Source organism: Dermacentor albipictus, chromosome 1, assembly GCF_038994185.2.
Source record: "Dermacentor albipictus isolate Rhodes 1998 colony chromosome 1, USDA_Dalb.pri_finalv2, whole genome shotgun sequence".
NCBI classification, from domain to species: domain Eukaryota; kingdom Metazoa; phylum Arthropoda; class Arachnida; order Ixodida; family Ixodidae; genus Dermacentor; species Dermacentor albipictus.
Genome location: NC_091821.1, coordinates 510,714,075 through 510,727,827, shown reverse-complemented (window position 1 = coordinate 510,727,827; position 13,753 = coordinate 510,714,075). Strand labels below are relative to the sequence as shown.

The following is a 13,753-nucleotide window of genomic DNA, read 5'->3' as shown; positions in this document are numbered from 1 at the left end:
GGTGGCACCGAGCTCAACCAGACGCAGAAATAATATGAATGAATGTGTGCGGTTTGGTGGCGCAAGGGCCAGATGTGGCCAAAGAGCGCCAAGACAGTGTTAGTGATTTCGCGGTCGAATGATGAGGTCTGTGAAGAAGATGTGACTTGGCTGTAAAGGGGCCTAAAAATAGTCGCTGTAAAGTGCGTAAAATCTACGTGCTATAAGATTATGGCGATGACTAATGACGAATACAATGAACATTAAAATCCATCGTAGAAGGATGATGCAAAATAGAAAATATATGAGATGGTAAAATTACTTGGAGCACTGCTGCCTCTCCAGAGCCCTTGAAACACAAGGGCCTAGAGGCGTGTGCTATACGAAAGAGCTATCACAGCGGCATCCTCTGAAGAGAGGACCCGCTACGAGCATGTGGGGCTAACAGCATGCAAGACAACATCTTTCAGAAAACTTAGGACTGCGTTGGTGTCAAATAAAGGTTCTGGGTCGACTAGCATTACGGGACGTAGGGGGATGTGCTGCCGGTATGCTAGGGAAAAATGTTTCCTTCTCTCAGATTCGGCTGCCCGACACTCCAGGAGGACGTGGAGGACGGTCAGCCTCTCCCCGCATCCACCGCAGGTTGGAGGATAATTTTCACTGAGTAAAAATTATGTGTGCCAAATGTGTGTCATATTCTGAGGCGACAGAATAGGAGTTCAATAATTACTGGATTTTTGTGATTGAGAAAGACATCAAGGCCTTCACAACACTGAGGGAGTCCGTATATATAATTGATTTCTGAGTTTTGATTTATTTATATGCTTTACGGCCGACAGCAGCGCGTAGGCCTCAGCAGTAACGATACTAGTTTCCGGATGCAGTACGTTGGATTCCGAGAAGGATGGACCGACGGCTGCATAGGACACCCCGTTTGTGTGTCTTCGATGCGTCTGTGTAGAACTCCGCGCTGGAGTGTTTGTGCTGGAGTTCCTGGAAATGCATTTGGATTTCAATCTCTGAAGCGTGTTTTGTAACTTTCATGAAAGATATATCGCATTGTATCAGCTGCCACTCCCAAGGAGGGAGCAGCTTGGATGGATGCATTAGGCGAAGCTCGAGGAGTGGGACATGCATTTCATGACTAAGCTCCCTCACACGCAGTGAGAAAGGCTGTCTTACGGAGGGACGATTACGAAAGAGTGTAGCATATGTCATCTCGTTAACGGTATGAAAACACAGATGTTGAGGATTAGAGTGTACTTTCAGAATATATGTTTGGCTGAGGTATGTTCTCTGCAGATGAACTGACCACTCATTTGATTCTACATATAAATATTGTATGGGACTCGTTCTGAAAGCGCCAGTGGCCAGTCGGATTCCTAGATGGTGGACTGGGTCTAGCATCTTTAGTGCGCTCGGGGCGGCAGACTGATAAATCACGGCACCATAGTCTAGTCGTGATCGAATGAGGTTTTTATAGAGATTCATTGAACACTTTCTGTCACTACCCCACGTAGTCTGTGATAGAAGTTTCATTATGTTCATTGTTTTTAGGCATTTTTCTTTAATATGTTTAATGTGGGGGACGAAAGTGAGTCTGTAGTCAAGTATAACACCTAGCAATTTGTGTTCTTTGTTTACATGTATCTGTTGTCCACGCAGTTCTATGCAAGGATCTGGGATAAGTCCTCCCTTTATCGTAAAAAGAACACAAGAGCTTTTGTTAGGATTGATCTTAAGAGGAAGCTTTAGCTCGGGCCCAACTCCGACGCGGCCTATTCAAATACATGTAAAACGCAAAAACGTTTTTATGAGATAACCCCTGGACCGATTTTGATGAAATTTGTTGCATTTGAAAGAGAAAGTTAAATTCTAGTGACTGTTGGAAGCGGAATTTCGATTTGGGGCTTGAATTTTCTTTAAAATAATTTCAAATATTTGACCGTTTGAAAAAAATAGAAGCACGAAGTTTACAAATTCATAGATCTGCATAAATAATTGATATCGTGGTTCTGCAAACGGCATCCATTAGATCATTCAAAGCGGACAAATTCAGTATGTCATTTTACATCTTACGTGAATTTGTTACGTTGGTTACAACGGTTGTGCAATTTTGTATTTCCCTATGATTAAATTTTTTTATATTCATGTGTAACATATCAATTTTGTCCGCTTTGGATGTACTACTAGATGCAATTCACAGAATTGTATTATCATTTTTAGTGGTTGAGTTACAGAGTTGGAAACTTGATAGTTTCGTTTTTTGAAAATTTTCGATTTTCGACAACTTTTAATAAAAAATTGACAACCTAACTCAAGAATTCGAAATCAACAGTCACTAGATTTTAAGCTTTTCTTTTAAATGCAACAAACCTCGTCAAATTTGGTGCAGTGGTTGCTGAAAAAAAAACTAATTCTCCTTTTACATGTATTAGATAGGAGCACTCGAGCTAAAGCTTCCTCTTAAATCCATTCTTGTCTGTCCACATTGACACTTTGTTCAGGCCATGCTGTACCAGCCTCTCGCACACTGCGAGGTTACAAGATTTGAAAGCTATCTGAATGTCGTCCCCGTAGACAGAATAAAAGATGGCTGATGGTAGTGAAGCGCGAAGCGTGTTCATCTTCACGATGAAGAGCGTGCAGCTGAGCACGCCTCCCTGGGGAACACTTGTTTCTTGCGTAAAAGGACGTAGAAGTACATTGCCGACTTTTATTCGGAAGGCACGATTGGACAGATAGCTTTCTATTAGGTTTAGCATATTCCCATGGATGCCCATTTCTGACAAGTCTCTCAAGATTCCGTAACGCCATGTTGTATCGTACGCCTTCTCCATATCGAAGAATATGGATAACAAAAACTGTTTGTGTACAAATGCGTCCCGGATATTTGCTTCTACACGTACAATATGGTCAGTTGTGGAGCGCCCTTCTCGGAAGCCGCACTGATAAGGATCAAGCATTTTGCTCTGTTAAAGGAAATGAATGAGTCGCCGATTTATCATTTTTTCAAACACCTTACAAATGAACTTGTGAGGGCTATCGGGCGGTAACTTGCCACTGAAGAAGGGTCGTTGCCTTGTTACAAAACAGGGACCACAATGGCAACCTTCCATGCGGTTGGAAGGTACCCTGCATCCCAGATGGTGTTGAAAAGTGTGATTAGTGTAACCTGCGTGTCATTGTGTAAGTTTTTGAGCATTTTATATATGATTCTCTCAGATCCCGGTGCAGAGCTCTTGCAGGCGCTCAAGGCAGCTCTCAACTCGGCAGCACTAAAAGGAAAGTTGTACGGTTCATTCTGTCGACATTTTCTTATAAGTGGCTTGCATTCTTCTATTTGTTTATATTTCAGAATTGATTGCGAGTAATGATTTGAACTTTATACGCTCTCAAAGTGCTCCCCAAGTGAGTCTGCCTGATCTTGCACTGTATCGCCCTGTGTATTTACTAGAGGGAGTGAATATGTTTGTCGCCTTCTAATTCTAATTACCATGTTCCAGACTTTCGCCCCATCAGTAAACGAGCTAATACTCGATAAAAACTTCTGCCGACTTTCTTTTCTGGCCTGTCGGCGGGTTCTCCTGCCTTGGGACTTTGCTTTTTTAAAGTTGACAAGAGTCTCTGCAATGGGCGAAGCACGTAGCAACCCCCACGCTTTGTTCTGATTCCTACGTGCGATTCCACATTCATCATTCCACCACGGGACATGCCATTTGCATGCCGAGCCACTTACTTCACGTATGCATTTAGATGCGGCATCTATTATGAAGGCTGTAAAATACTCCACAGCAGCATCAATTTCTAACGAGGAGATGTCATCCCATGATATACTAGTTAAGGTTCGGAATTTCTCCCAGTCTGCAGTGTCAATCTTCCACCTAGGAGCCTGTGGTGCATATTCGTTTTCTTTAAGTGTTCTTAATAGTATGGGGAAGAGGTCGCTTCCGTAAGGACTGTTCGTAACTTCCCATTCGAGTTCAGGCAGTATGGACGGGGAAATTATGCTCAGATCGATTGAAGAAAAGGTATTGTTAGCAAGACAGAAATATGTGGGTTTCTTCTTATTCAGAAGGCACGCACCAGAAGAAAAAAGGGAACTGTTCAACAAGACGACATTGCGCATCTATAGGAGAGTCACCCCACAGGGAGCTGTGCGCATTGAAATCGCCAAGAACAACATAAGGTTCTAGCAATTGATCTATAAAGGATTGGAATTCATGTTTCGTTAATTTGTAATGTGGGGGTATGTAAAGAGAGCTAATGGTGATGAGTTTGTTTAGGAGAACAGCTCGAACCACTACTGCTTCGAGAGGCGTTTGTAACTGTAAAAGTTGACAAGCAATGCTCTTATGGATAGCAATGGCGACACCTCCCGATGATGCTACAGCATCATCGCGATCTTTGCAAAAAGTTATATACTGTCGGAGAAAGCTTGTGTTTTTGGATTTTAAGTGTGTTTCTTGTAAACACAGCACTTTTGGATTGTGTTTTTGGATTAGTTCCTGCACATCATCAAGGTTTCTAAGAAGACCTCTGACGTTCCATTGAATTATTTGTGTATCCATATTGGAACTAAATAGGTGCTGTCTGTACAGAAACAGAAGTGTTAATTAGAGTTTTCAGACATTAGATTCCAGAGCTTTTTCGAGGCCCTGTAACCGGGGTTTTGCCCTTTCTGGAGCGTTCGAGAGAGCCTCGCCGCCCCTTAGGCGCTTGGCGCGCCGTGGGGATAGGTGCAGTGTCCATTGCATTGCCTCTTGTGAGGCGCCGGACACGTGGTCTTGTGAGTGAGAAGTTACCAGGGAGGGTCCCGCCTTGGAGGGCAAGACTCCTGCGCCCACCAGCCCGGAGGTCGATGGGGCTCCCTGGGCGATTTGGCAGCGCCGGCCGTTGCCAGCACTGGAAGGGACCTGGGAGGTTGAGGCAGCCTCGGCTGCGCCCACCTTCAGGGTCGATGGTCCCTTCTCGTCGGTTGACGGAGGAGCGCTAGCTGCAACCGCCGCGGAGGCAGATGGCGTAACTGCCGACTCACTGCTTGTGGGTCGGACAGCCGCCGGTGGCCGTTGTGACGCTGCCCCCTGACGCGCCACTTCGGCAAAGCTTTTCCTTGGCAGGTATGCTACCAACCTGCGTGCCTCTTTGAACGATATATTCTCTTTTACTTTGATCGTTACTATTTCTTTTTCCTTCTTCCACGAGGGGCACGACCGCGAGTACGCGGCGTGCTCCCCATCACAGTGTACAGAGTGGAGAGCGTTCTCACAAGTTTCAGTGGTGCGTTCTTTGGCACTGCATTTAGCACAAGTTTGGCAGCCTCGGCAGCTCTGCGAGCTGTGGCCGAAGCGCTGGCATTTGAAACAACGGAGTGGGTTTGGCCCGTACCGCCTGACACGTAGCTTGATATACCAGGCCTCGATTGACTCGGGCAAGACACTTGAACCAAAGGTGATTATTAAGTGCTTCGTCTGAATCTCTTTACCATCTCGCCTCAACTTAATTCTTCTGACATTGATCACATTTTATTCCCTGAAGCCCTAAAGGAGTTCCGCTTCAGTCAGCTCAAGCAAATCATCATCCGACACAACACCGCGGGTGGTCTTCATTGTACGGTGCAGGGTTACTGTTATGTGGGTCTCCCCAAATGACACTAGCTTCGGTAGTTTGTTTGCTTTGCTGTTGGTGTAAATATCGGGAAGAGCGTAATCCTGTACACGTTGTTTTTCTAGAGGTTTAAAATGTTTTCTCCTTGGGTAGAGCCATTTTAGTTTTTTGTTTGGCTGATTAAGCACTGCGGCTCCAAGTGACGAACTCCTTGCTCACATCAATAGCAGAATGGTCTTCAGTTTACGCCTCCACCCATCCGTCGGGACGCCCGGTTCGCCTGTGGTTACCGGAATACCGAACACGCTCGGCGCTGCGGCAGAATGCTCGCAACACACTGATGGCTCTCGCGTAGGAGCGACTGCTGGCAGATAGGTAGGAGAGTCTTCGCGCTCTGGCTCCAAGACACACCGGAAGTGGACGTCACATCATGAGTGAAGGCGTTGCTTAGCCCCGATCACTCAGCGAACGATTTCAGGAGAAAATGCACGGCTACGGGGGAAGGTAAATTGTAATTCACCCAAATTCTGGTGCGAATGGTTTACTGTAGCTATACCATACGCGCCTACAAAATTTGTCCACACTGTTTCAGGGACCCGTTCATCTCAAACGAGCGCGACAGCACGGATGACTTGATTCTCGGGCGATCACTTTCTGGAAATACATTAACTTTCGCGAGACTTGACTCGTTTTGGCGCCGAATCTCTCAAATATACGGCCGACAGCGCTCTACTTGGGCTTCGTACAGTCCCAGAAACACTTGTCGGGGACGCTTTCGGTGCCGAGTCACATGAATTTCGCGAATATAAAAGTATCTCCTGATGTAGTCGTCCGAGAATATCATCCGAAGAAAGCTCCGTATCCTTCTCAGATGCCGATTAGGAGTGAAGAGAACTCGTTTACGAATTGATTCCTTGAATAAATGTACAATTTGCCTTTCTGTTCATCTCGCGTTGCAAAACCAGCTTTACTTTTTCTGTATTAAAGTGGAAAGTAGGGCAAGTTGGTATGTATTCATAATGGCAACAACGCAAACAAAACGGCGACGTTGTGAAAGGACACAGGACGATCGCTGTCCTTTATTCTGTCGTCGTTTTGTTTGCGCTGTAACCATTAGGATTACTTTTTCTATTTCGCGCACTGAAAAGTCGAACCTCGCGTTACGATCGTGGTCTCGTTACGTTCTAGTAAATACGGTACCTGGACAATCATCGTTCATCTTTTCTGCACACTCCTTAATGCGAAGCATTCTTCGCCTAATCGTTGGCATTTTCCACCAGGTAGGTAGGTTCCTGTCTCGCCTCACTTTAATAAAACGAAAATGTGAGACCGATGGTGGAACCGAACCACTGCCGCCAAGTACAGCAGCTCAGTGGTCTGAGCATTGTGCGACCCTCTTTATTACGCTGTAATAAGAGGTGGAGCTCTAGGCTTACTGGCATTTCAGACAAAAATGCAATAAAAACATAAGCTCTGGTGGCTGCTTCTGCGCTGTGTACGAACCGTACGAACCAGTTTCAAGGAACAATGACTTTTTAGAAGTACCAGCCTCGGCGCGCCTGTCACACTTTGCCAAAGACTATAAGTAGTCACAACACAAGTCTTTATGTCATAAGGAGGGCCGCCAAGGTCATTAAACTATTTTGTTTTTCGCATATTAGAAGGTGGAAAATTGTGCCATGATGGCCGGTGACGCCGGTGACACCCCAAGCTGTGTTTCTCTCGTTTGTTCTCGCCCAGTACCTATGCGCAAAAAAAAAATTGCAATGTTGCAGGCTGGCGCGTGATGGCTAGCGTACAAATCATGGCGTTGCGGCCCCACCATCGTCTTCAAGGTGGTCGTCACAGACACGTACGCTCGCGATCCATACAAACAACTACCCAATTAACACAATCACGTTGGTCCACCTAGCATCGATGGCTTCGAGCAAACTAAAACAATGCTAGGTAGCCAGATATCTGCAATATGGTTCGTATAAAATGAATTCTCAAAGTGTGTGGGATCTCCACAACTTCCGTACAACAGCATAGCGCAAGTTTTCTTCGCTCCCCGCTGGCCTCTGCGATACTTGTGCTGGCCATGCGCTCAGCAATTGTGGACACCGAAAGTGACGTTTTTTTTTTCTTCTCTCTAAATTCAAAGGAACAACCGCCGATTTTTCTCCAAGGACAAACACTCGGAAAGTCTGAGCGCATATGAAGCAGCGCCCACGTAAAGGTGTGCTTTGGTGCCACGGGGCTAATGAAGGGGCCAACGTTTTAAAAATTAGCAACACGCTTTACGCAGATATACACCTATTATATTTCAGGTATCGATATTATTTTTTTCTGCTTTTTTCACGGTGCCAAGCGGGCAAACGCGCGGACTACCCGTCTACCTCACAGGTGAACCCAGCTATTTTGCGAGGAGGTGGAGACGGGAGCGGACGATGAGTACAGAGTCGTGGAACATGTGGAGACAGTCCAGGTGGTCCCGGCAACCGCTGATTGTTGAGAGGGGCAGCAACCAATCCTTGTAGATCGTGCGTGCATTGAGGGCAAGTACATAGGGGACTCGCAGGGCGCCCTGGTTGCGAAAAGGACACTTACAGAACAACGAAAATAGGTTGTTGTGCATGCGGCTGGCAATACCAAATCCTTGACTAGGAGCTTACCACTGTCCTTGAAAAGGAAAAATGTTCAATTATTGCATTTATAGCGGTGGTAACATATGGGGCAGAAACGCGCAGGTTAAGAAATAAGCTAGAGGACATGTTAAGGACGGTACAAAGAGCGATGGAACCAAAACTGTTTGGCATAACTGTAAGAGCTGTAGAGTTTGTACCAAGGGAAAGGAAGCGCAGTCGAGGACGGCGGAAAGTTAGGTGGAGTGACGAAATTTGCAAATTTGCAGGTCGAAGTTGGAATCAGCTAGCGCCAGACAACTGCAATTGCAGATCGCTGGGAGACGCCTTCGTCCTGCAGCAGACAGAAAAATTGGCTGATGATGATATCGCTGGACCGAATTTTCAGTGGTCTTAAAGCACGTGAGAAAAGAAGTAGTTCACGCCTAGTCACTCCGGTTTGCGCAGGGGAGCGACATACGTGCGAGACGATCAGCTAAACGTTTTTTAAGGCTCCAAATTCAGTGTCTCCCTTTGTTCGAGAAGGGGGGTGGGGCGGCGCTCTCACCAGTAAATTTTGGCACGGGGTCCAGTTAATCGAGCACCTTGTTTCCTTCAATTACGGTTGGATGGGAAGCCCGGAGATACGTGCTTCCCTTGTTCACCCAATCTCTTCAGGCTCCTTTGTGTTAGAATTTTCGACCTCTTGAGCCGCCTGTGGGCATGTCGGCCTTGCATATGTCGAATACACATGCAAGAACAGCCAAGTGCATCTGTAAAAAGTGCTATCTCTTTTTTTATGGCGTATCTCTCATTATCTGGCATCACTGTTAACGGGCTGCATTGCGCACTGGGCAGCGGCGCACATATTCCCGACCCCGCTGGCGTCCTCGCATTTCATGCGCCGCGGGCGCTTAAGACTTAATAATCGAGCGAAAGTAAACTTAACGCACTCGTTTGTATTTTCGTTGAACGTTGTTTCTATACGTATGTACTCTTCGAAAGACACGTTCTAACCCAGGAGCTAAGTTGAGTAATAGCTCGGACGGAACGGGCCATGTTACCCGGCATGACGTCTTCAGCAAGTGCAGCTAAGATGATTGTCATTGCAGAGACTTACTGTAATTCCTGCACATAGGCAATTATATTCTATTTGTGATAATCTCTTTACTATACCATAAACCAGTATTCTTTCAAATTAAAGAATAGAACGACACAAAGCACTGCCCATTTCTTTCCGTTTGTTCAGTTTATTAGCATATGCTGTTACTCAATTCAGCCGCATGTAGCAACCATTCCAAGTTAGCCATACTATGTACACCAAGCTTGAGAACACTTGTCTAAACATTGCAGCTGTCACGGAAGAGGGCTGTCCACAGGGCTTCACTAAGCCTTTGTTCTCCGACTTTTCGTGAGCATAACATTCAGGGATGCCGATCATTTCCTATAGCGCACCTTTCCTGTACGTATAGCTAACAAATGCGCTGCCTTTAAATCATGACGGCTACATCGAAGAATGCCCTTCCGGTAAGCTGATTAAATGCGGCGGGGTTAATTTCTATGCACTTACCGGTACGCACCGCCGAATGTGATACGGCCTATTTATAGCGACGGTTCAACTTTATGTACCTCTCACAGCAAGCGAGCTTATTCACACAGCATGCGAGAAATTAATATATGAAACCCATTGAAAAAGCCGACAAATGAGAACAAGGCGACATGCGAAGAAGTGCATGTTACAGAAAAGCGCCAAGGGGCGAACACGATAGAAGAACAGAGAGCGTGCGCTCACTATCCACTGAGAGAGTTTTGTTTGAGGTATATATTGATTTCGAAAGCGCAATTTTATGCGTATGCCAAAGACTGGCTTTTCCGCGGCGCTTACCAAAGGGAGATCACATGCCACCTTGCAGTTTGTCCTCGTGATTTTTTTTCTCTGCGTGTGCCAGTTTTATATGCATTCGCGCAGCTTTTGCAAAATACTCCCCGTCCATTGTCGGCGCGAATAGCGTTCTAAGCGAAAGCGACACGAACCCGGGAGCACGTGCATTTGTGTGGGCCCCCGCCGCACGTGCGCGAAAGAGCAGACAGAGGACTCACCGGCGGAGCAGGCGAACAGCACGCCGACACACACGATGCTCGAAGCGCCGTGCGCCCACATGGCGACCGGATCGCGACTGAGCAGCTAATGGCCGGCCCGCCCTGCGCGCGCTTCCGAGAGCGCTCGCGACACCGCGGCCGAGGGGACACGGGACGCGAAACCGGTTTGCCTCCTCGCCGACAGCGCCCCGCCGTTACACGCCGAGATGCGTACGGGACAAGGCCCGTGTCGGGACACATTCGGGGGTCTGTGTGGAAGGGGGGCTGTCACCGAATACCGGGCCTCCATAAACGCCGTTACAGTGCCCCGCACTGACGCCATCTGAGGCCGATCGTCTCGTAAGCGACCGTGTTCGTCAAATGTAATGGCTGAACCGTGCACGAACGCCTCAAGCAATGACAGTCTCCAGCATGTCGGGACAGCCGGGTCTCCACTGTAATCTAGCCTCGCAGTTAATGGGAGTCATCCTGGCGACTCATGGTGCTGTAACGACAAGAGGGTGTGGCTTGGGGCGCTCGGCATGAAGTTTCTCGCTTACGACAGCTTCAGAGAGTGACTAAATTAAGATGGCCGAATAAAACTTGCCGCAGTACACGGCAACAAGTTTCGAGGAGAGGCGAGTGGGTCAGAAAGGTGTGGCTGTCCTGGAGACGGAACTTCTGTAGTGCCGTTTGTCGCCAGGGTTTGTGCGAGTCGCGATAAAGTCCTCTGCTTGTCGGGTGCCTCGGAAGCAACCTATTAAGCTCTGGAACACGATGGACGACTGGGGTGCCCATCGACTGAACGACTCAAACCTTGTAGGCACTCGACTCACTTGTAGGCACCGTGCTGAAGCTTGCAGGACCGTATACCAAGAAGGTTAAGAAGCGTTTCCAGACTCAAAAAACGTTGGAAGTCAGCAAGCAGTTATTGACCATAAGCTCTCTACAATGCACTGAAAATGGGGAAATGCAGAAGAAAACAAAATTGGGGGGGGGGGGGCAAAAGTAACAGTTTAGACCAGGAGCAGCGGAAACTATAATAAGAGCATCTTGCTCTTTATTTTGTTTCAGCTTGATATCTATTCCCAGATAGTGACGGAGGCATGGCAACTCTGAGTCAAGTACAATGCATCACGCAATTCGCCTTTCGATGCCTCACCTCAGACACGTACGTACATTAGAAAGTATGTGCACCCTCTCCATCTCATTCGCACCTCAATAGTGACACCTCTTCGACTACCTTCGCGCGTATCTTGCTCATACGCCATCGACCTTGCGCAGTTTCGAGCGCTCGCAATAGCTGCGCGACGCCGTTGCGTCTCCGAGAGCTCCATGACCCTCGCCTCCCTGCCTGGACGGGATGGCAGCAGCAGGTCATAAAACAATGCCACTCTGCTTTCATCCCGCGCCCTGGGAAGGGGTGAGCGGGCTGCCCCATTGGCCGGGTTTCTGGTGCGATTCGGGCACTGGCTTGTACGCCTGGGGAGACCACATCCAAGGCGCCGGAGGGTGCGTTTCTTTCTGCCGGCGGCGGCAGCCCCTATGTATGCCGGTGGTTGCTTCGGCTGGTCGGCGCGCACTCTTGTGTCGTGCCCCGAGGTGGCACCGCCCGATCGTGCCCCCGCCTGTCCCTCCGTTTGTTTCTCTTTCCATTTTCTCTGCTACGGGGTGCGCAACGGGAGGCGTTAGCTAAGGATAGGCGGCCGCTCTAAACTGGCTTCCTTGTTCTTTGTTTTCTCGGTCGCGGTGCGGTGATAGCAGCCACCATTGGGCAATGCTTTTGCATAGCAGTCGCATTCCAACTAGGTTGTGTTAAGTTGGGTTGTGTCGAAATCCAGCTTAATAAATGTCATGGTGTCCTTTCGGCAGAGTTTCTCCTACGGTTCCCCTTGCTACGTGCGCGGGCATTTCCCTAGGTGGGGCCCGCTCGTCCTGCGCGCGAAACAGCGCGTTGACACGCCGAAGAGGCAGGATAAGCGAGCCGCCCTGTCCGCACGGATATTCGTGAGCGGTGTTCGAACCCGCGCTGGTCGTTCGGGGACGCGCGATACTGGAACATTAACACCGGCAGCGGTGTGTGAGAGACCACAAACTCTAGCACGCACATCGGGGAGCCTCGACAATGCTCTGTGCGATGATTCCGTTAAGTCGGTTCCCTCGCAGCAACAAGCGTGCGCTGCCTTTTTCAGACGCGATGGGAAGATTTCGTACGCAGCGCTTGGAACGTGGCACTCAAGTTTGCAGTTTTTCCTGTAGCGCAAAAAGCACAAGATCCAGAGGAGAAAACAGACACACAAGCGCTAACTTCCAACAAAAATCTATTTCCGGGAGGGATGCCACTTATGTACCCTTACTTTTTTCTCTCGCGTTTTTTATAAGCACGTGTCTACTGACATGATAATAGAGGAAATGATAGTACCACTCCCTTGCAGACTAGGGATAAACAACTATGTTCAACGTATGCGCAGGAATTTCAAATCCTTCTTTGACAATGACATGGACGGTTGGCTAACACAAGCATTCCCAAAGTCTTCAATGCGAGCACTTTCAATGAGGAGACGAGTTTATTTGCATTAGCGTTTCCCGATAATAACTGTATCTTCAAATGGCGGAACACATTCCCACTTGTGACAATGAATTGCGAGGAAGCCATCCGGCGAAGGCCTGTTAACTTTATTGACGTACTCCCTAGGCCTATCCTCAATGAATCTGCCGCTGATACTACCTGGGGAACCCTAACAAAGAGCGGATGTCGGTCTTTGTGTGCGGCTGTGGGAAGTCTCATATCGCAGCCACATTTAGCTCAGAACGATGGCGACGGCCCAGTCCCATTACGTGACCTAGAACATTGCCGCTTGCGCTAGTTGGCATTTTGGCGCCTTGACGGTTAAGCCTGCTTCACGCAACCGGGCCAGCAGTTCCCTCGAATGTTGCATATGCTCCAACCAGGACGCAGAATATATCGCGACCTCACCTAAGTAAGGCATGGTGAACTCTTCCTGTCCTCGCAGCACCTTCTCCATAAGACTTGAAAGACGGTACCCTGCATTTTTCGAACCGAAGGCTAGGAGCTTAGGGCGGACCGTTCCTAGCGGACGTATGAAGGCGGAATATCTGCTAGCCCGCTCTGTAAACAGAACGTACCAGTAACTTCGAAATAGATTCAAACTTACTGTGGCAACTTTTAACACTCTATCTCTTTCGAGTGAAGCTAGCTGAGCAGTACTCTTTCAGGAACTATCAGAGGTTGCCTGTGATATCGTCCTTAGTAAGATTAGAAGAACTGGTGAGACTTATACAACGCTGACCAAGGTGACGTCCTCTCCTATAAAGGACTCCCAGATAAGCAGCAATATGGGGTAGGATTCCTAATTCATAAGAACATAGCGGGCAACCTTCACGAGTTCTACAGCATTAATCAGAGGGTACCAGTATTCGTAACAAAACTTCATAAAAGGTACAGAATAATGGTAGTACAA

At 47.9% G+C, this 13,753-nt stretch overlaps 1 protein-coding gene across 2 annotated transcripts in view; it reads right to left on the bottom strand.

Moving 5' to 3' along the window:
• The window catches only part of LOC135913369 (uncharacterized), a 169,196-nt gene extending 158,797 nt beyond the window's left edge, over positions 1 to 10,399 (bottom strand). Inside the window, exon 1 of one of the 2 annotated variants that reach the window (XM_065445966.1) lies at positions 10,293 to 10,399. In XM_065445966.1, the coding sequence (XP_065302038.1) occupies positions 10,293 to 10,353 (61 nt within the window). In that variant the 5' untranslated portion in view covers positions 10,354 to 10,399. The remainder of the gene's footprint in view (positions 1 to 10,292) is intronic. The other variant, XM_065445967.1, reaches the window with a different exon arrangement.
• Positions 10,400 to 13,753: the final 3,354 nt, after the last annotated feature.